The 24,411-nt window shown below is 40.8% G+C and overlaps 2 protein-coding genes across 2 annotated transcripts; one reads left to right on the top strand and one right to left on the bottom strand.

The window, feature by feature from the left end:
* LOC135707900 (G patch domain-containing protein 4) lies at window positions 1–23,585 on the bottom strand. The gene is made up of 2 exons (XM_065229810.1): window positions 23,390–23,585; window positions 1–1,456 (listed from the first exon to the last, which is right to left on the bottom strand). Exons 1-2 carry the CDS (start codon window positions 23,433–23,435, stop codon window positions 111–113), a joined length of 1,392 nt encoding a protein of 463 aa, XP_065085882.1. The 5' UTR covers window positions 23,436–23,585; the 3' UTR covers window positions 1–110.
* Window positions 23,586–23,713: 128 nt separating this feature from the next.
* Window positions 23,714–24,374, top strand: LOC135707892 (uncharacterized). The gene is made up of 2 exons (XM_065229793.1): window positions 23,714–24,061; window positions 24,127–24,374. The coding sequence occupies exons 1-2, from the start codon at window positions 23,836–23,838 to the stop codon at window positions 24,267–24,269; spliced, it is 369 nt and encodes a 122-aa protein (XP_065085865.1). The 5' UTR covers window positions 23,714–23,835; the 3' UTR covers window positions 24,270–24,374.
* The last annotated feature ends 37 nt before the right edge of the window (window positions 24,375–24,411 follow it).

Here is a 24,411-nt window from a genome sequence, read left to right as displayed (position 1 = left end):
CGAATAAAAATCCATAAACAAAGATCTTGAGACCTTTTCGGCAGACAAAAAGGCTCCTTTACAATTGCTTTGCGTATTTGCTTCACGCTTCTTCCTGGAAGACCCACCTCCTACAAATTCTTCTCCAAATCATCGGCCAGCTGCGCCAACTGCCGGTGCCTCTTCTTGGTCTTCTTTCTCTTGGTCTTGTGGCGCCCCACTCGTTTGACTCCGTTCTTATGGCGGTCCTTGAACTTCTCGGCCGCCGTCTGCTGGTCCTCCTCCGTCAGCTCACTAACCTTGATCTTCGGAATCTTCGACTGCATCTTCTCCCGGTCCTCATTGATCCGCTCGACGACGTCCTTGTGCTCGTCGCCTTCGCTATCTGACGCCTCGCTGTCGGATTTGAGCAGTTTCTTCGGTTTCTTGGGCTTTTCCGGTTCCACTTCTTGGCTCACCGCTTGTCGCAGCAGTTCATTGTTCACCTTCTGTTGCTTTTTGTATTTCTTCTTATACTTTGCCGTCGGATCCATCGAATGGTCCTCTTCCTCTTCCTCCTCCTCGTCTTCCTGAGCGGCCGCTCTCTGCTTTTTCTTCTTCTTTTTCTTGTCTTTCTTTTTGATGGTAACCGAATTGTGGTCCAGCTTGCGAATCTTCTCGCTCAGCACATCCAGTTCGTCCTCGATGCTTGGACCCGGCTCCGGTTCGTGGCCGTCCTCCTCCGGCAGTGTAGTAAACAATCCCATCGATTCGTCCACCAGGTCATCCACCATGCGCTGTTCCGCTTTCGCCTGCTTCTTGTTCTTCTTCACAACGTAGTTGGCATGGTGAATCATATCTTTCAGCTCATCCTCTTCCTCCTCCTGGTGTTTCGCGTTCCAAAGTTCCTTGTTTCGCTTTTTCTTTTTGGATTTCTTTCGCTTCTGCACCTGCTGCCATTCGTTGCTTTTGATGACCGTCTCGAACGATTTGGATTCCAGCTCCTGCAGCAGCTTGCTGTTCTGCGCTTCGATGCGGGCTAGTTTTCCGGTCAGGTTCAGTCCATGGCGAGCTCCCTTGTGGGCCGTTCGACCTCCGCAAGCCGCAAACAGTTCCTCATCCGTCAGCATCTTGGGCGCCTTGAATTCTATGTCCTCCGTCTTGACGTGTCCTGCGATGTCCTCCTCACGACCGACGTTGGTCAGCAGTTTCGAAGCCTTGAGAAATCCTCCGTAGTTGGCCTTCCCATCGGCAGTCTGCTGTTTCAGCTTTCTAACCGAATAGCTCTTGTCGGAAATCTCGACCCCATCCTTGTCCTTCTGGGTGATTTTTCCCGATGGTCCCACTTCCAGGTTGTTGGTCGCCTCGTTGAAAACCCGGTCCCACCAGTTATTGGTCAGATCCTTCGCCTGGTCCGATCCGAGTCCGGAGCTGTTGAACTTTAAGCTGGCCTTGATGGGTTTTACAATGCCGTCCGAATTTTTGCCCAAACCGTCGCCTGTGTGGAGAGATGAGAGTCAAGTGGAAGAGGTTATTTTGATGAGTGGATTCAGTTGGTGATCAGTACTAGTGCTACATTAAGACCGTTAGTTTACTGAAACTCTAATATGGAAGTCGTGCAAACCTAGCCCAGCAGTATTCTGAGTTACAATCAACCAGCCTTAGAAAGCTACAAGCTCTCGAAAGTCTCTCTGGAAAACTCAGGAACGAACACATAGATAACTTTCAAAAGATGTGACCATAGATTGTTTGCTTCGGAAAATCCCAACGACCTCGATTGGGATGGAATTTAAAACCCAGTTATCATTTAACCATTGACACCGTCACTCCAGCATTGTTAGTTGCTCGTAGGCCTCCCGGATCTAACCTAACAAGTTAAGCCCATCCTAATAAAAAATACCATTAACGAACGATAATCCAAATTATAGAGCTTATCCACAAATGGTTTGGAAGATACCCCAAATACTTCGTTAAGCAAAATAACACTACAAAATTTATTAGGGCACTTTATCGGTCAACTTCAGGTGTCTTCAGAGTACTTATGAGGCAACTTCACAGTACATATATGTCACATCTTGAGACTTAACGGGTTGAGGATAACTGACCTTAAAGTCCTAGATATAGTTGGAGCCTAAAATGTCGCTTAGGTCCACTTTAGTGGACTTATGTGCAAATATTAGACGACTTATAAATCAACTCCAAAGTAAGACCTTATTTAAAAGTTACTAATCAAATTCACAGATTCCTATGTGTTTGGTTGGTTCAGACATCCGAAGCCTTACGAAATAATTACAGGGATCTTTTAGAGCAGTTCCACGCCAAAGGGCGAATCAATCTGATACGACCTTCTCCGATTGGCATGAAACTTTGCATAATTCGACAGTGAGCATTAGACTGATGCAAATTTTGACATTTTCGCTCCACAGTGCTCAAACGGTTCCAAATCGTGTCCTGATTAATCTCTTAAAATTTGAACTCATTTGAAAAGAAACTGACTTGGCACAAACCATTTGAAGTTTATATGGAAATTACTATGGGAAATCCAAACTTTTTGTTCATTGTCTTCTTACCTTTTTCCATATGGCACTGTTCAAAAATTCAAAAGCTATACTTCTGGAAAATTTTCTCAGCTTCAACTTAGCAGAATATAGTTATTGAGCCAAACGTCAAATAAAATAGTTATTAATTGTTTAAGAGATTGATAATCTTATGGCATGATCAAGCAGCTGTTTTGTGAGCAACACTGTATCTTGCAGTGTGACATAGTAGCCATGATTTTGTGCTCTATTCCAAGCGCCAGAAACACCAATGTTGCCTGCTGAACAGTTGACTGAGCATAATCGTAAGACATTAGTGACTTGAATTATTTATAACTTGTTATGCTTACATTATATTGGAAAGTGGTTCAGGACAAAGTTGTAGCTGAGAAAATTTTCTACGAGCTCAGTTATCATTCTTTAAAGCAGAGCGATATGGTTAATTGTTAGATGGATATGAACAAAATATTTGGTTTTCCTATAGTAATTTTCATATAAACTTCAAATGGTTTGTGCCAAGTCAGTTTCTTTTCAAATGAGTTCAAATTTTGGGAGACTAATCAGGACCCCATTTGGAACCGTTTGAGCATTGTGGACCGAAAATGTCAAAACTTGCATCAGTCTAGTGAGCATGCATAAAGGCGTAACTGCGATGATCAATTTTCTCACAAATGTCAGAAAATTGCTTCCCTTAGCTTGTAGCCGCCAAAAGTCAGCTACACACTTAAATTTTTTCGCCGAGATTCCAACAGCCGAGTAATTCTGCAATTTATTTTGCTGAGATTCAGTAAAACAATTGCCGAGACTCAGCTAACAAATAACATTTTGCTGAGATATCAGCTAACAAAGAGATATTTTGCAGAGATATCAGCAAAAGTAAATGCCGAGGTAATCGGCTGTTGGAGATTTTACCGAGCTTGATTAAGTGTGTAGCCAAAATCGGTCTACTAGGGCGTTCCGTAGCTTGGTTTCTAAACAAATGGCTTAAGCGTCACCCCGGCAAACTCAGTCCTTGGAGTAAAACCAAACAACGAAATACTACAACAACGAATGAAACGTGAGAAGTCGTCCTGTCGTGCTGTCCGAAGAAGTCGTCTCCACTCTACTCGATCCATGGCTTTACTTCGTCAGTCTCGTAGTCTGCGAAGGGTCCGCAAGATGCCTTCTACTTGGTCGATCCACCTTGCCCGCTGCGTGCCTCTTCTTGATGATGATGGTCCCACCTCTTACCCCTACAAAGGTTTGAGCTGGACGATTTATCTTTAAGATAATTAAATATAAACATTTTAACCAGGTTAGCAAACAAAAACGAGCTGGTTACAGTTACAGATATAAATTCCCTCTAGACTTTACAGTTGCTTCACAGCAATATACATAAATGTGAAAAAGCTTAGGCGTCCACCTCTTAGTTCGCCTTTTTGTCCACCTAGAATATTCATAAGTATTACAAGCAATCAAGAGTTAATGAACAATCAACAAAGCATCCTATACACTAGCAACCCCGCAATGATGCTATTATAATTTTCAGCAATGTCAGGAATGCTCACGAACCCCCGACATTCAGCCAGAAAACTTAATACTAACTCAAAGTATCTTCCAAATAAGCTTCAAAGTTGCATTTTTTTTTTATCAAATGTTAAATTCAGTCCTCTATATCCGTAATACGCGTGCGAGGCTCAAACCTTTGTAGACTACTACTTTTTTTTTTTTTAACTACTACTTTAATTCAAATATAAAAAAAAAATCCATCATCACCATCGTGGCGAACAAAATAGTTTTTGCAGTGCTACAATAATTATTAAAAAGTCGTTATGGCAGCTATCCATACAAAATAATCCGTTATAAATAACTTCGTCAAGATACACAGAAAAAAAAGTTGTTGAATATTACATCCAAACTGCTGCAACCAGGTCAATCCATCGGTTGTGTAATATAACGTTGTACGATGTACATCGATTTTGCGAACAAAATTACATCCTTTGATGTAATATTGTATCTGCTTTTTGCTATTACATCATTATTTCATGCATCAGCTTGAATTACATCGATCGATATTACATTTTTTTTTGCTGTGTACATACTTCGTCCATTCATAAAAAAAAAAAAAAAAAATCACTGGATAACTGTTCAAAAGACAGTTTTAACGTGTGAAATACAATGTCTCTTGAATTCTGCTAATGTTGTTGCACGTTTAATATGTCTAGGCATCGAATTGAAAACATTTACTCCTTTAAAATACAATGAATTCTGTGAAGCGCAAGTCAAGAAATGTGGTGTTCTTATTTCATCCGCGTTTCTAGTATTATATCTATGAAAATCACTTCCTCTTTCAATTCGATCACACAAATATCGAGGCAGCAAACCATTTACTACTTTAAAAATGAACACCATAGTCAAATAAACTATTCTTTGCTTCACTGACAGCCATTTTAAAGCGACGCTGTAATCTCGATATTTGTGTTTCATTGGCTAGAAATAAAATGGATGGGCAAAAGTCTAGATGATTAGAGATGATTGATTTGTATAGCTGTATTTTACTGGCAATAGTTAAATCGTTTTTCAGTCGACATAGAATTCCATACTTCTTGGCAATTTTCTTGATGACATTGTCAATGTGAGAGTTGAACTTAAGTTTGTCATCAATAATCACGCCAAGATATTTAATCTCCCGAACGCGATCAATAGCCTCATCATCAATTACCACGGAGACATTATCATTTACTCGGTTCCGCGAAATTACCATGAATTTAGTTTTACTTGTATTTAATTTCAACTGCTTACACTTCAACCATCTACTTAGAGAACGCAAATCTTCATTCAAATGTGAGACGGCAACTTCTAAATCCTTAGCTGCAATGAATAACACAGTATCATCTGCAAAAAGATTAATGTCGCAAAATCGTAAAACGCGTCGCAAATCATTAATATACATAATAAATAAAAGAGGCCCTAATACACTTCCCTGGGGCACTCCAAGGTTATTCCCCACGGGACTGGAAACAGAATCATTAAAAACAGTCCGTTGAGTTCTGTCAGATAAATAGCTTTCAAACCATTTATAAGCAGTACTCGTAATTCCAAAGCGCTTGATTGTACTTAACAGTAAGGGCCTAGAAATTGTTTCAAAAGCGCGTTTCAGAACCAAAAAAACAGCAACAGTCGTATCTTTACGCTCCAAGTTGTCTTTCCACTTTGCTAACACCAAATTCAACGCAGTTTCACAGGAATGACCTTCCCGATATCCTGATTGTTCTGGTATCAACAAAGAGTTGCTATTCAAATACTCCAACAGCTGGCCTTTAACAACAAGTTCTAAAATTTTCTCTAATGTGTGCAACATGTTGATGGGACGAAACTCTTCGGCTTTAATCGTTCCAGCAACTTTTTGAATAGGAACCACTAAGGATTCCTTCCAAATTTGTGGCACATGTCCAGTCTGCAAAGATTCATTAATAAGGTCCAGCAAGATGTGGCCAATGACATGAAAGCAATCTTGAATAACTCTAGAATTAACATTATCTACTCCAGCCGATTTTCCTAATGAAAAGCAAATAACTCTAAGTTCATCTAAAGTAATTTGGTGAAAACCTTCAAATCTACAACTACTATTAACTGGCTGTTTTATTTCGTCAGGTTCATCGACCAATTCAATGGATTGATTAATCAATGAAACACTTTCGACAAAATAATCATTAAACATAGATGCAATTACTGGTTCTGACTGTTCTAATGTGCCATTAAAAGTTATGGACCGCGGTTTGCAATTACTAGGTTTTAATAAAGATTTCAAAATTTTCCATAACTCTTTGCTGTTGTTTTGATGCTGATCAATCTTCCTCTGGACATATTCACAACGAGTTTGTTTTATCGATTGTGAATATTTATTACGCGCGATTGTGTACCTATTCCAATGATTATCATTATTTGATCTGCAAAACTTTTTGTACCATTTGTCCCTCTTACGTTTAAGACGCAAAAGTTCCAAATTGTACCAGCTGTTCGAGTTTTTCAAAGAAACAAACTTTTGCTCAACTAATTGATTGGTACACGTTTTCAAAGTGTTAGTTAGAACAGCTGCAGATTCATCTAAATTACCGGCCGCGAATGGAAAATCCACGCTTCTCTCAACAAGATTTGAAACAGCCTGTTTCGAATATTTCCTCCAGCACTTCAATTTGACTAAGTCATCGTTATTATTGATATTATCTAATACATTAATCACTAAGGTCTCATGATCGGTTATTTTCAAATCAGCATCCGGAACTGAACAAATGGAATCAAAATTGGAATAAACGTGGTCAATTAAAGTTCTACTGTGCCTGGAAATACGCGTATACTCATCTACCGTTTGTTTTACATTGAAAAAATCAGCTAAACGCTTCAAATGATTCGAATTATGGTTGCCACGCCAATTAATATTAAAATCACCAGCTAATATATTTAATTTACTTGAATCAATGAATGTCTCTAGCCAGTTCTCTAAAACATCAACAAAACGCTGGTCACTAGAACTGGGAGAATGATACAAAACACCATAATTACCCATCTTCATGCCACGTACAACTGTAATGCCCAAGAACCAGTTACCATCGATAACTTCGTTGATTCGAAGGTCGAATTGAATTGATTCTTTGACATAAATAGCAACACCGCCAGTGTGTCTAAAATGTGATAAACAAGCAGCAACAATATATCCCGGAATACTATACTGATCAAAAGCTTCAGTTTCTACAATATGAGTTTCAGATAATAAAACTAAAAGAGGACGTTTTTCCTCAACAATCTGACGTAATGCTACGTAGTTTGTTGACAACCCCGCAATATTCAAATATAAAAAATCGAATTGATTCACATTCCTGGAACTTGGCTGCTATTTATTGAAACGCAAGCTGCTTTTCTTCTGTTCAAAAAGTCTTTTATAGAGCAAACATTCCGAGCTAAATGCGGCATGGTTGACGTCCAAGTTCATTTTACGTTCTTTATTCATTTTCAAACAATTAACACATTTCAATACAGTTGACGTACACTCCGATGTTTTGTGTTGTTGGCTGCACCTAGAGCATCTCTCACAATTTTTGCAATCCATGCTCTTGTGCCCAAATTCTCCACATTTGAAACACCTCAATACATTAATCGCGGGAACTATAGAGCACCGATCAAACCCTACATTTACTTTTTTCGCGCATAACAAACATTTATACGTATCGAAATCGACTTCAATCACAACACTGAACTTGTTGTACGTGAAGCGTGGATTTTCAAACATCCCTAATAAAAATTGTATGGTTAATTTGCTTAACGACGTGTTCTGGGTATCATCCAAACCATTTGTGGAATAGTTCAATGATTTGGGTTATCGTTCGTTAATGGTTATTTTTTATTAGGGATGTTAACTACTTTTACATCATTTATAGCGATGTCTTCATTTTGACTTTTTAAATAGTCAATGAAGACATCGGAGGAATACTGATCGCTCATGCCCACTATTTTCAATCTCGGCACCGAAGTGGGAACAACAGCACTATAGTTTTCACCCAGATTGCTTTCAATACCATTTTTGACATCACTTACATTTGCTCCTGTTGCACACTCAACAATAATGGAGCCATCTTTACCATTTCTAAAATTACTGATTTTGTGTGTTTTTGGATCCAACTGAGTTTTCAAAAACTTACGAGTGTCTTCGCAAGCTTGTTTGGACTCTTTCGGTTTAATCACAATGACCGGACGAGTCTTACGATTATCTTGTTTGTTACTGTTACTGTTATTTTTACTGTTACTGTTACTAACATGTTTACTTTTACTAGCACGACTGTCTCTTTTTACAACATCCGCAAAACTCGCATTTTCTTGAAAAACATCATCATTATCACTATTACTGATTACTAATTTACGTTTTTTGCGTCTGGTATTTTGGTCCGATTCCGACTGAATCGTCCTAGATACACTGCACTGATCATTCATTACCGCTAATTTGTTTTCCGCATCAATTTTAAAAAATGAACTTTTCATATTATCCAATTTCTCACAAATTAAATTTTCAAAACCATTTACATTTCGGCTTATATCTGCCATCCCGCTTTTAATCGCGATGTCTATCTGAGCAGCAATGTGATCTCGTATGCCAGTGATAGAGTCCGAGAGTTGAAAAACTTTCTTCATCTCTTCTTCTATCCTATTGACGCGCGAGATCAGATCATTCTGCTCACCACAACACTGACCTGATAGACAGTTACCACATTTGAAAACAACATTTGCATTATCTGCTATTAGGCGCGCCGCAGTCTTAGTGAGTGCCGCACAATTGAAGTGGAACATTCCATTGCACGGACCTACACATGTGACTGGGAGCCCACTAATAGTAATAGACTCCTTGCAGACATTACACACATCCATATTACCACGCCAAATTAAACGCGCACACTGTTAGCAGTAGACATATACAGGGGAAGAGAACACAAAATAAAATTTTACCGCCGCAGCTCACTATACAAAATCAATAGCGCGCTGGGGGGAAAATAAAAATTAAATCCAAAACGAGTTGCTAGGCAACCGTTCTCTACTTATCCTGTTAAAAACAACACAACGGGCACGCGTTGGGATGATCCTTTCGCGGCACACGGCACTATTTCACACGAAATTATGTATTTATTTCCACAGCACAACTCAACAAAAACACTACTTTGTTCGCCATATCACTCACTTGAAGACTTCTTCTTGTTGCTGTTGGGTCGCTTTCGAGAACAATTTTCACTGGCCCACCGTAGTCGCTCAATTTGCAATGTGGACGATGTATGGTTCTCCCAGCAGCTCCACGTTCCGTTATCCATCTGCACACCATCGTTCGAAAACACCAAGGGTGCGTTGGTCCTCCACAAGCATAGTGCAGGTCTCGTGACCGTAGAGGACCACCGGTCTAATCAGCGTCTTGTAGACAGTCAACTTCGTGTGGCGGCGAATTTTATTCGACCGGAGTGTCCTCCGGAGCCCAAAGTAGGCACGATTTCCTGCCATAATGCGTCTTTGAATTTTTCTGCTGGTATCATTTTCGGCGGTCACCAGTGAGCCCAAATACACGAACTCATCGACCTACTCGATTTCGTCATCGTCAGTCTGAACTCGAGGTAGGAGGCTAACATTGTCTTCCCTAGAACCTCTTCCTTTCATGTATTTTGTCTTCTAACGCGATGTTGAATAGCAGACACGAAAATCCATCAGCTTGCCGTAACCCCCTTGGAGATTCAAAGGGACTCGAGAGTATCCCCGATACTCGAACAACACACATCACTCGATCCATCGTCGCCTTGACCAATCGCGTCAGTTTATCCGGAAATCCGTACCCATGCATAATCTGCCATAGTTGATCTCGATCGATTGTGTCGTATGCGGATTTGAAATCGATGAACAAATGATGTGTGGGCACGTTGTATTCGCGGCATTCCTGCCGAATCGCGAAAATTTGGTCCGTGGTAGCGCGGGCACTCATGAATCCCGCCTGGTATTGCCCCACGAACTCTCTTGCAAATGGTGACAGCCGGCGGCATAGAATTTGGGATCGCGCAGTGTGATCGCGCGATAGTTGCAGCAATCCAACTTGTCACCCTTTTTATAGATTGGGCATACGACACCTTCCATCCACTCCTCCGGTAAGATCTCCTCCTCTTAAATCTTGGCAATTAGTGCTTCCCACCGTATTTTAATATCACACTTGGTAGTTGATCTACACCAGTTGCTTTGTTGTTCTTCAGTCGACCGATCTCCTCCTCACCTTCTTGAAGATCAGGGGCCGGTAACCTGTCGTCTTCTGCGCGTGCTCCAAGGTCTGTTGCCGTGCCACCTTCGTTTTCTGCCTTCGGAAAACCGAGATTTCAGTGCCAACATTTCAAAGGGGCGTAATTGCTTTTGTAAACAATGACTTTAGCCGTCAATTTCTCGTGAATGAAATCTTACCTCTCCAAAATAACAATTCTAGCTGGTAGAGGAAACATTCCTCTACCTGCTGGTGTCATTATTTTTCATGAGTGAGCTTTTATTCGCGAGAAATCGACGGCTAAAGCCATTGTTTACAAATGCAATTACGCCCCTTTGAAATGTTGGCACTGATTTGTCTGTTCCGCGCTTGTCTGTAGCGCTCCACATTCAATCTCGTGCGGTGTTGCAGCATTCTCGCCCGTGCTGCATTTTTCTCCTCTACTAACAGTTTGCATTCGCCGTCAAACCAGTCATTTCTTCGGTCCGGGATCGCAGTACCTAGTGCCGCTGCAGCAGTACCAACAATCAATACGAGACTAACGATTTTAAATTGGCTCACTAGTTGACTAGTGTAGCTAGCCCGGACGATCCCGGACGGGCAACGAAAACTAACACGAACGCGGAGTGATGTCAAACACATTCAAATAATTAAAGCTAGAGAGGTTTGGAACGGAAAAAACAACATTTATTTATAACATGAATGACGATTTATTGAGTGCCTCTTACTATTTATTTACATTTGTACAAAATTCGTTTTATTTCTGTTTCTGTGTGTTTGTTCCTATTCGCTCTCCTACTGTGTGCGGTTTTTGTCTTTCCCTAGCATACTCTCATTTTCGTTTTTGGCTCTCATGGACTCATGCGTACCGAGCGTACCGAGTCGACTTGTTTATGTCACCCAATTCCCGTACTCGAATAGAGTGACAATTGTCGATACGAATGAACTCCGATGAACTTTCGGTGTATTCCCATAGTCGATGTATATCGACAAAACTCGTATCGGAATAACGTTTTCATGCGAGTGTTGTCGATACGTCAGAAGCAATCGAGAACGTTTGAAAAGCGTGAAAATGGAAGTGAAACGGTAAGTTTTGTGTGTGTGTGTGTGTGCGTGTGTGTGTGTGTGTGTGTGTGTGTGTGCGCGTGTGTCTCTGTGTGTGTGTGTGTGTGTGTGTGCGTGTGTATGTGTGTGTGTGTGTGTGTGTGTGTGTGTGCGTGTGTGTGTGTGGATGAAACACCCACCAAATGAAAGGTATGACCACGGTTCCATAGAACGAATAGTTGTCTTGGGTTCCGAAACACGAATCCTATGCTTCTTAACCCTCCGTTACTCGCCCTGTTGCACTTTGTACAACACACATGAGTTTTCCATTGCCATTCTGTTGCTGAGTTACCAATCGTTCTGAAACCAACGAGTATTCCTCAAAAAACATATTTTGATTTAAAGAAGCTAAACTTTGATTACAGTAAACACCTAAAATAAGGATAATAGGGAAAATGTAAATGGAAACCGGGTAAACTGTGGCCATACAACGTGAGATTTGACTTCATTGATTACAGCATAGAATATATCGAGATCCTGACCAGATAGAAAGTTATTGCCTTGAACAAAGTTGTTCAGGAGGTTAAAGCCTATTTTTTGGGCACAATTTTTCAGAATTTTCTCACTACGCGACGCTAGTATACACGTGAAATTTTCACGTATAACATATCTCGAGATCCTGACCAAATAGAAAGTTACTGTCCTCGGCAAAGTTGTTGAGGAGGTCAAGGTTTTTTGGCTGGTGAACAGTAGTTCAGAATTTTCTCACTGCGCTGTGCTAGTATACACGTGCAATCCTCATATATGCTACGAAAGGATGCGGTTGTTTTGTCAAATTTGGTTCGGTAGTTGAGAAGATATGTGATTTTGTACCAATGAACTAACAAACCTAGACTTTATTCAGGTCATAACTACAGAACTTCTGAACTAACTCCAAATATTTTTAAATAGAGTACAGTGGGACTTCAATTCCATTCGTTTGGCGGTTGTTTTGTCAAACACGGTTCAGTTGTTGATAATATATGATGTTTTGTACCCATAACCAGGCATTTCCAAATCATTCGTGGTCATAACTCAAGAATGTCTGATCCAACTTCAGATAATCCCAGCTAAAGTACTGTGGGATTTAAATACCTTTCGTTTGGCAACTGTTTTGTTTAGGAGATATGCTGTTTTGTACGAATAATTCAAATTTTGTCAGATCTTGTTTTATCTCCGGATCTCGGAATTCCTAAGATATTCATTAGCGTTCGATAGGAGGACTACAATACCTATCACCTGGCACTTGATATGAATACCCTTATCTGTAAGAAGGGTAAAACCGGCTTCCTATCGGAAGTCGAGTTGTTGGCGATGGCTATACCCTTCTTCTCCTGGTCGATGAGATTGGTCCACATTGCGTGGACTCAACGGCAGGAGGGGAGACTCGGGTTGCGATTTAAAACACGCTGACTTAAATCCCCGCCGGGAAGAGATTGTTCGTCGAAGGACTTGAGGTTCGCGCGGTGAATATTTCAGATGTTGGCGGTGCCATTATAAAAACAAGTGAAAACATTCTGGATGAGCTGCACACTTAAGCTGGGTTTAGATATGGCAAGTCAAATGATCAACTCAGTTGAATTCAATTGGCTTGAAAAGTTGAGCCTGGTTCAACTTTTTTTCAATTCAAGTGAGTTGATCAAGTCAGTTGAATGGCATGGTTTACACGTTCAATTCGCGTTCAAGTCAGTTGACTTGCCCTATCTAAACCCAGCTTCAGGTGAAGAAGTGGATCATTGATAAAACCTAGTGATGAATTAGAAAAATAAAAAATTCAACAAACAAGAAAGAAGGCAATATGGACTTCAAAAATACTCCAGATTAATTTAAGGTGTTTCGTCTGAGATTATTTTATTCATTGTATCATTCATAGGCACTTATCCCGTCGCAACGCTTAGCTTCCCTTTTCGAGAGTCGAATACCGTTGAGCGGTTTCGATCTTGGCTTCTCGGCTCCAATCCCGCTGTATCGCGGATTTTCAATTTCTTTCTCCAGGTCAAGAAAGCCAAAAAAAGCAGAAAACTCAACCAGTCGGAAAAACTTTCCACTAAACACCGGGTTTGACTACGATTGGTTGATCACAAAAAACAGATCTTCGAATTAAAAACAACAAACTTCTCTCAAAAAAGGACCAAATTACATAACCGGTGGTGCTATCGAAATGGCACAGAAAGTTACTTAGAACCTTAAGCTATAATTCTCAAATGATATAAAAACGTGTGCTCTATTGTTTTTATCCATATCTATGATTTTATTTATTGAAAAAACTAATATTTATACCAAAATCAAATTACTGTTTTATCAGAAAATACTGCATACGTCCTTATCATAGCTTCCGCGATGAACTCTTTCAGTTTGACGTTTCTTGAAATGAACAGCACTTCGTGTGCGATTCATCCTTCCTCTCGATGCAAAATGAACATCTCGCGTCGTGCGAGTCGACAGTCGGAATTAGGTTCTGCAGCGTGACGTCACAAATGAACTCAGTGTTAAACGGCTGAACCTTTTTGACAGTTCAGTGGTACTGTTTACAAGCACTTAGTCGTTTTTTCGAAAAAAAAATTTTCTAAAGTTTCTGAATTTTAACTTGAAAATTGTCGAGGAACAGCGCGTTGCAAGGATGTTGCTCGTGAACATTGCAGAAATGTGGTTTACATCTCACTGCAGTCTGAAAAATTATCGAGAAAATCTACCCAAAAAAAACGACTAAGTCCACGTAAACAGTACCACTGAACTGTCATCAGATTGAGGTTAACCCCGACGGTGCAAAACCTAATTAGGTTCTGCAGCGTGACGTCACGAATGAACTCAGTGTTAATCGGCTGAACCTTTTTGACAGTTCAGTGGTACTGTTTACAAGCACTTAGCCGTTTTTTCGAAAAAAAAAATTCTAAAAGTTCCGAATTTTAACTTGAAAATTGTCGAGGAACAGCGCATTGCAAGGATGTTGCTCGTGAACATTGCAGAAATGTGGTTTACATCTCACTGCAGTCTGAAAAATTATCGAGAAAATCCACTCAAGAAAAAATCGGCTAAGTCCACGTAAACAGTACCACTAAACTGTCATCAGATTAAGGTTAACCCCGACGGTGCAAAACCTAATGGTCATCTCGATTCGCGCGAGAAGTGGAATAAACACAAACGTTTTCATGCGAGTGTTGTCGATACGTCAGAAGCAATCGAGAACGTTTGAAAAGCGTGAAAATGGAAGTGAAACGGTAAGTTTTTATTTTTCATGCTTTAGAAAATATTTTGGTAATAAAATTATATTATTGTAGAGTCCGTGTGACGAACTAAAAGCAGTTTGCTTTCCGAGGAAATGGAGGAAATATTCGAAGCAAGCTGTTTCGAATCTTGTTGAGAGAAGCGTGGATTTTCCATTATTTACCGGAACTTTAGATGAAGGTGCAGCTGTTCTTACTAACGTTTTGAAGACTTGTACCTATAAATTAGTTGGACAAAAGAAAACTCGATGTGAATATATTCAGAGGAAAATTGATTAGCATCAAAACATCAGCAAAGAGTTATGGAACATTTTGAAAGCTTTGATGAAGCCTAGTAATTGTAAATCGCGGACCATAACTTTTGATGGCATATTAGAACAGTCAGAACCAGTAATTGCTTCTAAGTTTAATGACTATTTCGTCGAGAGTTTTTCACTGATCAATCAATCTATTGAACTGATCAATGAACCGGACGAAATAAAACAGCCGATTAATAGTAATTGTAGATTTAATGGTTTTCACCCAATTACATTAGATGAACTTAAAAATATTTGCTTTTCATTAGGAAAAACGGCTGGAGTAGATAATGTTAATGCTAGAGTTATTCAAGATTGCTTTCATGGCATTCGACACACTCTGTAGGACTTCATTAATCAATCATTGCAATCTGGGCACGTGCCGCATATTTGGAAAGAATCTTTAGTTGTTCCTATACTAAAAGTTGCTGGGACGATTAAAGCCGAAGAGTTTCGTCCTATCAACATGTTGCACACATTAGAGAAAATTTTAGAACTTTAGAAGTAAAAGGCCAGCTGTTAGAATATTGAAATAGTTACTGTTTGTTGATACTGGAACAATCGGGATACCGGGAAGGTCATTCTAGTGAAACCGCGTTAAACTTAGTGTTAGCTAAATGGAAAGAAAATTTGGAGCATAAAGATACGATTGTTGCTGTGTTTTTGGATCTAAAACGCGCTTTTGAGACAATTTCTAGGCCCTTATTGTTGAGAACAATCAAGCGCTTTGGAATTTCGGGTTCTGCATACAAATGGTTTGAAAGCTATTTATCTGACAGAACACAAAGGACTGTTTTTAATGATTTTGTATCTTGTCCCGTTGACAATGACCTTGGAGTGCCTCAGGGAAGTGTATTAGGGCCCCTTTTATTTATTGTGTATATTAATGACATGCGACGAGTTTTACGGTTTTGTGATATTAATCTTTTTGCTGACGATAGTTTATTGCAGCTAAAGATTTAGAAGAAGCCGTTTCACGCTTGAATGAAGATTTGCGTTCTCTAAGTAGATGTTTGAAGTATAAACAATTGAAATTGAATATATAAGTAAATGATAATTTCGCGGAATCGTGTAGATGATTATGTATCTGTTGTTATTGATGATGAAACAATTGATCGCGTTCAGGAAATTAAATATCTTGGCGTGATTATTGATGACAAACTCAAGTTCAATTCTCATATTGACAATGTCATCAAGAAAATTGCCAAGAAGTATGGAATTCTATGTCGCTTGAAAAACGATTTAAATACAGTTATACAAATCAATCATCTCCCCTTTTGCCCTTCCATTTTATTTTTGGCTAATGCAACACAAATATCGAAATTACAGCGTTTGCAGAATAAAGTAATGCGTTTGATGTTAAGATGTAATAGATTCACTTCCTCAACTTTTATGCTGGACGCTTTGAAATGGCTGTCAGTGAAGCAAAGAATTGTGTTTTTGACTATGGTGTTCGTTTTTAAAGTAGTTAACGGTTTGCTGCCTCGATATTTGTGTGATCGGATTGAAAGAGGAAGTGATTTTCATAGATATAACACATATAAGCCTTAAAAAAAAAACTAGAAACGCGGATGAAGTAAGAACACCACATATTTTGAATAATTCTTCACAAAATTCATTATTTTTCAAAGGTATTAATGTTTTCAATTCGATGCCTAGACACATCAAGCGTGCAACTACACTTACAGAATTTAAGAGACGCTGCATTTCACATGTAAAAGCTGTTTATTGAGCTGTTAAATTTTAATGAATGGTTAAATCATGTATCTTGACAAAGTTATCTCTAACGGATTATTTTGTATGGAGACTGTCATAAAGACATTTTAGTAATTTGTGTAGCATATACAAAAAACTACATTGTTTGCCTCGATGGTGATGATGGATTTTTAGTTTTTTTGATTTTGTAGTAGTAATAGTAAAAATAGCTTTGAGTTGTCTACAATGGTTTGAGCCACGCTGGCGGATACAGGTATAAATGACTAATACGTGGAAATTGTGGCAAAAGCCTTAAATTAGTAAAGGATTGGCTGGAAGTCGTTTCCTTGGATATAGTCCTGGCACTGCGGAAGCTTAAACGTGTAAATCCCAGGTCACGTGTAAATGGAAGTATTGTCGAGGACTATACTTGGACTTTTGATAACAAGTTACACCTTTGAATGTTTTTGGTTGATGCCTATAGCATATTTAACAGGACATTTATATCTGTAATTGTAACCAGCTCGATTTTGTTTGGAAACCTGGTTAAAATGTTTATATTTAATTATCTTATTAAAGATAACACGTCCAGCTGAAACATTTGTAGGGGTAAGAGATGGGACCATCATCATCCTGGTTGATCGGATGGAAGCACATCCATCGGTTGCCAGAGGGTTAAATCATGTATCTTGGCAACAGCTGAACCGAATTTTACGCAACAACAACTAAATAAAAGGTCTTCCAAAGGTTCCAAAACACGAAACTTACACGCAGAGAAATGATTTTTAAATTCAAATGGATATATTTTTGACTTATGAGCTAACGCATCGGATCAAGCGTATTAGTGTTTTGTGCATGGTGAAATCATTGATATTATTGATGATTTCTGCTCGATAGAACGGAAATGGGTTATTACGACGAAGTAGTGCTCTTCCCTACTGCCCAATATATTTTGCTCATTTGAATCATTTCATTAGTTGGGTTTGTCGAAGGATGCATCCGGATACCACTACTTACACACCCCCAGGCTTAGCGCATTTCACATGTATACTAGCGCTACTTAGTGAGAAAATTCTGAACCACTGTCTGCCAGTGACAAGACTATGAGCTCCTGAACAACTTTGTCGGAGACAGTAACTTTCTATCTGGTCAGTATCTCGATTTATTCCATGTTGTAATCAATGAAGTCAAATCCTACGTAGTATGGTCACAGTTTACGCGGTTTCCATTTACATTTTCCCTACTATCCACATTTTTAGGTGTTTACTGTAATCAAAGTTTTGCTTGTTTCGATCAAAACAAGTATTCTGAGGAATACTCGTTGGTTTCAGATCGATTGGTAACTCAGCAACAAAATGGCAATGGAAAACTCATGTGTGTTGTACAAAGTACAACAGCACGAGTAACGGAGGGTTAATCTTTCTGTATTATTTATCAGTTTGGATATGTACAATACATTCATTTCAAGGTTCTAGATTTGGTCTGCCAGTAACTGTAACTTCACCACCATGTCCTGAACCAGGTCCCAGTCAGCCTCGTATTATTTCGTCGTCACCGGGATTGCCAGTTCTCTCTAGTAGAATGGAAGCTCACGGCAACCCGACTGAAGGAGAGGACCCAGTTGACGAGATGGTAGAAGAAATTGAGAACGACAATCATAATAGCAGCTCTCGTACCGCGCAACGCAAACTTTTTCCAGGTCAAGAAAACCAAATAAAGCAGAAAACTCCACTAAACACCGGGTTTGACCACGATTGGTTGATTCACACAAAAATCAGATCTTCGAATTAACAACATCAAACCTCCACCTCTCTCAAAAAAGGACCAAATTACATAACCGGTGGTGCTATCGAAATGGCACAGAAAGTTACTTAGAACCTTAAGCTATAATTCTCAAATGACAGAAAAACGTGTGCTCTATTGTGTTTATCCGTATCTATGATTTTATTTATTGAAAAAACTGATATTTATACCAAAATAAAATTACTGTTTTATCAGAAAATACTGCATACGTCCTTATCATAGCTGCCGCGATGAACTCTTTCAGTTTGACGTTTCTTGAAATGAACAGCACTTCGCTGTCGATTCATCCTTCCTCTCGATGCAAAATGAACATCTCGCGTCGTGCGAGTCGACATTCGGAATAGAGTGAGAATTGTCACGCGAGAAGGAAACGAGAATGGTCATCTCGATTCGCGCGAGAAGTGGAATAAACACAATGTGCTCGGTGTTATGTGTTGTTGGGTGTCGTCACAAATCGGTAGCTCAGCTCTACCAAGGCATGTGCTCCTGGTGACAATTATTTGCAGCGTCGAATTACGCGCGCATGCTTTAAGCGGAATCGACGAGTCACGAGTTTCGGCAAGTCGTCACGAAACTCGACTCAAATTACATCAGCCTTAGGACTACTCCGTGACGCCCTCACCGGACGCCACACTCCACAAAAAAGATAAAGGTTGGTTGACTCACCAGATGATGGCTTGAAGTACCTTACGTGGGTTGGGCTACAAAATGGTGAGTTGACAACCTGGAATGAGCGGAATACCTAGCCCTGGTCCTCACAAGTTCCTACTTCACGCCTCCTCGAGTCATATGATAACAAAAGACTACCAGCTGAAACATGGACACAGCTGGGTGGCGTAGCCTGGGCAATGTTGCCAGTCCGGCAATAGCAAAGTGAAGAGGTGCGACGCGAACACTGGCGTATGGTTACCACGTACGGTGATAGAGAAAATGCTTCACCAAACCCGAGCGTCTGTTCACCATGGAGGTGCGGCTCAAAACGGCGTCTGTTCTCCATGTTAGGAGCGGCTGATCACCGTCCTTAGCGTGACCAGCGTGGGACTCTAAACAGAGCTGTGCACGATGGTCCCCCGGCGAGACAAGGGGGTTGGTACAGGCCCAACAAGCCGTCCTTGAAAAAACATAAAGTTACAAATACTGAAGAATGAAGTACGGATCGGAACAATCGTCACAGACCTACGCGACGAAATATGGACTACGGTTGGACATTCGGAACATGGAACTGCAAATCGCTCGGCTTTCCGGGCTGCGATAGGTTAATCTATGACAAACTTCAACCACGCAACTTCGAAATCGTAGCACTGCAGGAACGTTGTTGGACGGGACAAAAGGTATGGAAAAGCGGGCATCGAGCGGCTACTTTCTACCAGAGCTGTGGCACCACCAACGAGCTGGGAACCGGCTTTGTAGTGCTGGGTAAGATGCGCCAACGCGTGATTGGTTGGCAGCCGATCAACGCGAGGATGTGCAAGTTGAGGGGCCGTTTCTTCAACTACAGTATCATCAACGTGCACTGCCCACACGAAGGGAGACCCGACGACGACAAAGAAGCGTTCTATGCCCAGCTGGAGCAGGTGTACAACGGTTGTTCGCAACGGGACGTCAAAATCGTCATCGGCGACATGAACGCTCAGGTAGGACGGGAGGCAATGTATAGACCGGCAATCGGGCCAAACAGCCTGCATGCCGTATCGAACGACAACGGCCAACGATGCGTGAACTTTGCAGCCTCCCGGGGTATGGTAGTTCGAAGTACCTTTTTCCCCCGCAAGGATATCCACAAAGCCACCTGGAGATCACCTGACCAACACACAGAAAACCAAATCGATCACGTTCTAATCGACGGGAAATTCTTCTCCGACATTATCAACGTCCGCACGTACCGCAGTGCGAACATAGATTCGGACCACTACCTAGTTGCAGTCGAGGGAAAGAGACAACGGTACTTCTATCGGCCAAGTTATGATATCCTTGCGGGGGAAAAGGCACTTCAGATTACCATACCCCGAGAGGCTGCAAAGTTCAAACTGGTCACTACCCCATGAAACATGATGAGGTGATTTCATGTGTCGTATGTGATGGGTTTGCAACATCCAGAACAGGCTTAACGATTTAGAAAGTATTGTATGTACCACTCAATTGGCGCTAGTTGTGTCCAATTCGGGGCAGCGGTTGCTGAGATACATGAGCATATTTATTTATTTACACACATGCACACACACGTACATTTTCCGATATCGTCGAGCTGAGTCGATTGGCCCTCGGTTTTTCAAGCGGTATGTATATACTCTTCTTTGTAAGAAAATGATAGAAAAGAACCTGCAGAACAGAAGCGTTCGTTGAAATGTCCATCAGATAATCCTGATGTTCCCTGCCTGGTCCTTCCATTGTGATCCTTTCGCAGTTGTGACGACGGTGCCGGCAGCAACAGCAGCAGCGGTAGCGCGATAGAACTGAACTCCGCTAGTATCAACAGCAGTTGATTATTTCTCACTAGCAATGACCACTTTGATGGAACTGCCCTCGTTTCAGAGAAAATCAGTTTTGCAGAAAAATCCCAGCACCGAAAAAAAAAAAACAAAACTTCGAGTGGGACAGCTGTCAAACTGGTTTGAAACTTTGATTGCCTTGATCCAAATTCAGTTCAAAATAGATCGAGAACTATACTGGTTTAAAAAAATACATTTCAAAACCAGCCTAACCACCGGTGCAAGGGCTCGGTCTGGATCTGTTCCAAAAATTTAGACCAATCCAGCCAATTGGACCGCCGCTAAAGATGCCTTAAATAAGCCATAAGAACAGAGCTGCGACCTATCACAATCACGATTGTCAAACAACTGATGGTAGTAACGATATTGGTGCATTCCTATCAATGTGTTTGTCGAAGCACCACTCTCCATGACCATCCATCAAGTTGATCAAGTTGAAGTGAAAAGCAACTGGTGAATGTCGTCTTCGGTGGTGATCGATCACCGATCTGGTCATTCCCGACAATCACGACACTCATCTGTGCTCGTTTTGAAGCAAGCAGTTGCTGCTTTGCTTGCTTATGTGAGTGAGCCCAACAGCTTCCGTTTAATTTTGTCAGCTTTATTTGTAATTCATACAGTCGCGCCTCCCGAGACGGACTTGAAATGCGTAGGCATTGTTTTCATTTTCTTCTGCCGTCTCGCTTTTTCTCATCATCGTACTGCAGAAGTCTTCACTGTTTTCGTTGTGCTTTACATCATCAGCAGCGTGTGTTACGTATTGCCTGTGAGCAGCGACCACTACTGGTGATTGTTGTTGGTCATGGCTCTACCTCTCACTGCGTGACAAAACGTTCTAACAGCGATAATCGGTTCATGCGTTGACGAGTGTCGAGTGAGTGTCATGATATTTTGCATCACTGCATAAAAAACCTCCATGGTTTGTTTACGCTTGGAACCAATTTCATACAAGAACGATCAGTGGTCCCGGTCCATGTGTGTTGAATGGGTGCGATATCCTATGCAGGTGTGGAAGCTGCCTTCCTGCACATTCGAATGCCATCAATGGTCTACAATGGATGGCAATCGATGTCCGTTGGTGATTGGCTCTAGATTGCGGAACAGAGGCCGAATTCCTCAATTTATTCCTTGGACATCTACAAAGTTTCCTTATACAGTCAGTCAGCTCGATATCGAGTTATAGAACCATAGTAAAAATTGATTTCATGGCTTTGTTATTCTATAACTCGATGGTCCCTGCAATATCGCATTGTAGGGAGTTCCTTGGACCGACATTAAAAAAAGGAAAAGACAAAGATACAAGAAGGGTGGAGGGGGGGTTCTAAGATTTTATGACAAGCAATGCATTAGGTATAGGAACATCACGATAGGGGGAAGGGGGGTAAATTTCTCCTCGATTTAGCGTGACATAATTAATGCATGGGCCCTTAGGAGCCAGTTAATTCCGGTAGAGATATTTGGATGCTACCAACGAAAGATCCGAAGGATTTTAGTGTAGTTTTTTGACGTTGATGAAGGCGGTTCCGTTCCATTTCCGTGGAGATATTTGATGCTGCAAGCAAAAGTTCCAGTCGATTTAAGCGGAATTTTCTAACATTGTCGAACCTCCTCCTGTCAATTTCGGTGGAGATTTTTGATTCTGCCAACGAAAGTTCTGGTGGAATTAATTTTCTGAATTCTAAACGGAATTCTCCGTAGTCATTGGAACTTTCAGCACATTATCGGAAATCTTCTAGAACCTGCTCCGTCCGCAACGCCAGCAAACTCCTTTAAATTGTCTGTAACTCGGTCTGGAACGTTTGAAGTCTTCGTTATAAGCATTCTATATTAAAAAGTAATGAAAAGGTCATGAGTAACATCCCTGCTTGTCGAGCTTATCCCGAGGTCTTGTTGGATTAGGTAGTTCAGTGGGATACACTTAATAAAATGTGTATGGTTATTTTGCTTAAAGATGTGTTCAGGGTATCATCCAAACCATGTGTTGAATAGTTCTATCATTTGGGTTATCGTTCGGGTATGTTATTTGTTTTTATTAGTCTTGATACCACAGAAACAAACATCGAGTTAAATGTACCAGTCTGTACGGCATCTGGATGATGAGATTTGTACTCATGAAAACGCTATAAGTGGTCCTGTCTAGGATTTCCCATGTCCAAAAAGCCTCTAGACTAAAGATTTAATTAAATTACCATGCATAGTTCCCACTTTCGAGCGAAGGTAGTCGGATTCGAATCCCATTCCCACCTGGAAATATACCTCGACTTCCTATAGGGCTTGCCACACAATATACGAAGAATGCAAAAATGTTACAGGTTTAGAAAATCCCTAATTAGGGGTCTACCAAGTGTTCCAAGTTAACAACAGGCGTTAAGTTCTTGTTTGAACTAAAAACTATGCACCAATCTTTTTCATTTGGATCTTCTGAAGTAATTCACAACGATTGCAAAGATTGTACACTTCTAAGTTTTTTTTATTTCAATAATATTTTCGATCCACAACAGGTTAAGCCTTCATGAAAAAAAAATCTAACTCCATCAGAAGCGAAAAACCTTACCTTCTCTCCAACCATACTTGTGCAGTATGTTTTTGGCAAAATCCATGTCCGTTGGCACCGGAACGGTGTTTCTATTGCTCTTTTCACTTTTCTATTTATTGAACACTACAGAAAAATGTCGAAAACTTACGATAAAACAAGGAAATTCTGAGGAACGCGTGGTTTCTGGCAGTCGACGGGCATTGTTTTGATTTCGAACGCTGCTGATGTTTTGCCATGATCTGTCAGAATTTATGCTGCCCTCTGATTGATTGACAACAATGTCAAGTGTAGCATACCGTCTCACATCTCCGATTATGCAAGGCCGCCGTCGCCTCACCGCTACAGATTGTTTTGATTTTGCTCTTGCTGGTTCGAAATTACATACCGCGAATTTTCGTGGAAATTACTGAAAATTCCAAGGTAAGTAACCCATCCGAAGCTGCCCGTGTACTGCGGACCCCGGAATGACGCTATTTCCTCAGCCACGATGGCTTCGGCGGTGGATCCGACGCCGGATGAATCCTCTACCGGTGGACAAGGCTGCCATCTGGAAGGGACGACTCAGTATCGTGTACAGCATCGTGGCCTGGAACGCGCTCGGCTGGGTCGGTTACATGATCTACACCGGCCGGAATGATTGGGCCAAGTTCTACGGCTACAAGACGGAAGAGGAAGCATCCATGCCGCAAGGTCTGATGCTGTTTCTAATATTCCATGATGATCCAAAATCAACCTACCGTTACTTCTTTCCGTAGCAATAAGATTCGCGAAGCAGCTGAGCATGCCAAATGCTCACGTGATGAAGTTTTCCGGCCTCTCCAAAACGGACGAGTACGACCTGAAGGACAATGAAGTCGTCCGACCGGATGGTAGTCAACCGAAGGATGTTTCGAAGTGAATAATGCAACTATTCCCGACTGCAGATTTTTCCTTTTGTAGATATAAATTTTAATGCTATCTAATAGGTTTACTTTGATGATAAAATAAAGAAACAAAGCTATAATTTTGTCTATGTGGCGAATCAGTCAATTGCTGATGTT

This window comes from Ochlerotatus camptorhynchus, unplaced genomic scaffold (genome assembly GCF_037179485.1).
Source record: "Ochlerotatus camptorhynchus isolate MF236.1 unplaced genomic scaffold, CSIRO-AGI_Acam_v1.1 ptg000323l, whole genome shotgun sequence".
Taxonomy (NCBI): domain Eukaryota; kingdom Metazoa; phylum Arthropoda; class Insecta; order Diptera; family Culicidae; genus Ochlerotatus; species Ochlerotatus camptorhynchus.
The sequence above is the reverse complement of the archived record's forward strand: the minus strand, read 5'-3'. Positions and strand labels throughout refer to the sequence as shown.

Excerpts from the sequence above, each read along its gene's own strand:
- LOC135707900 (XM_065229810.1), bottom strand. The coding sequence starts at position 23,435 with ATGGATTTTGCCAAAAACATACTGCACAAGTATGGTTGGAGAGAAG. Across the intron at positions 1,457-23,389 it reads CAAGTATGGTTGGAGAGAAG|GCGACGGTTTGGGCAAAAAT; the intron begins GTAAGGTTTTTC and ends CTCTCCACACAG.
- LOC135707892 (XM_065229793.1), top strand. The coding sequence starts at position 23,836 with ATGACGCTATTTCCTCAGCCACGATGGCTTCGGCGGTGGATCCGACGC. Across the intron at positions 24,062-24,126 it reads GGAAGCATCCATGCCGCAAG|CAATAAGATTCGCGAAGCAG; the intron begins GTCTGATGCTGT and ends TTCTTTCCGTAG.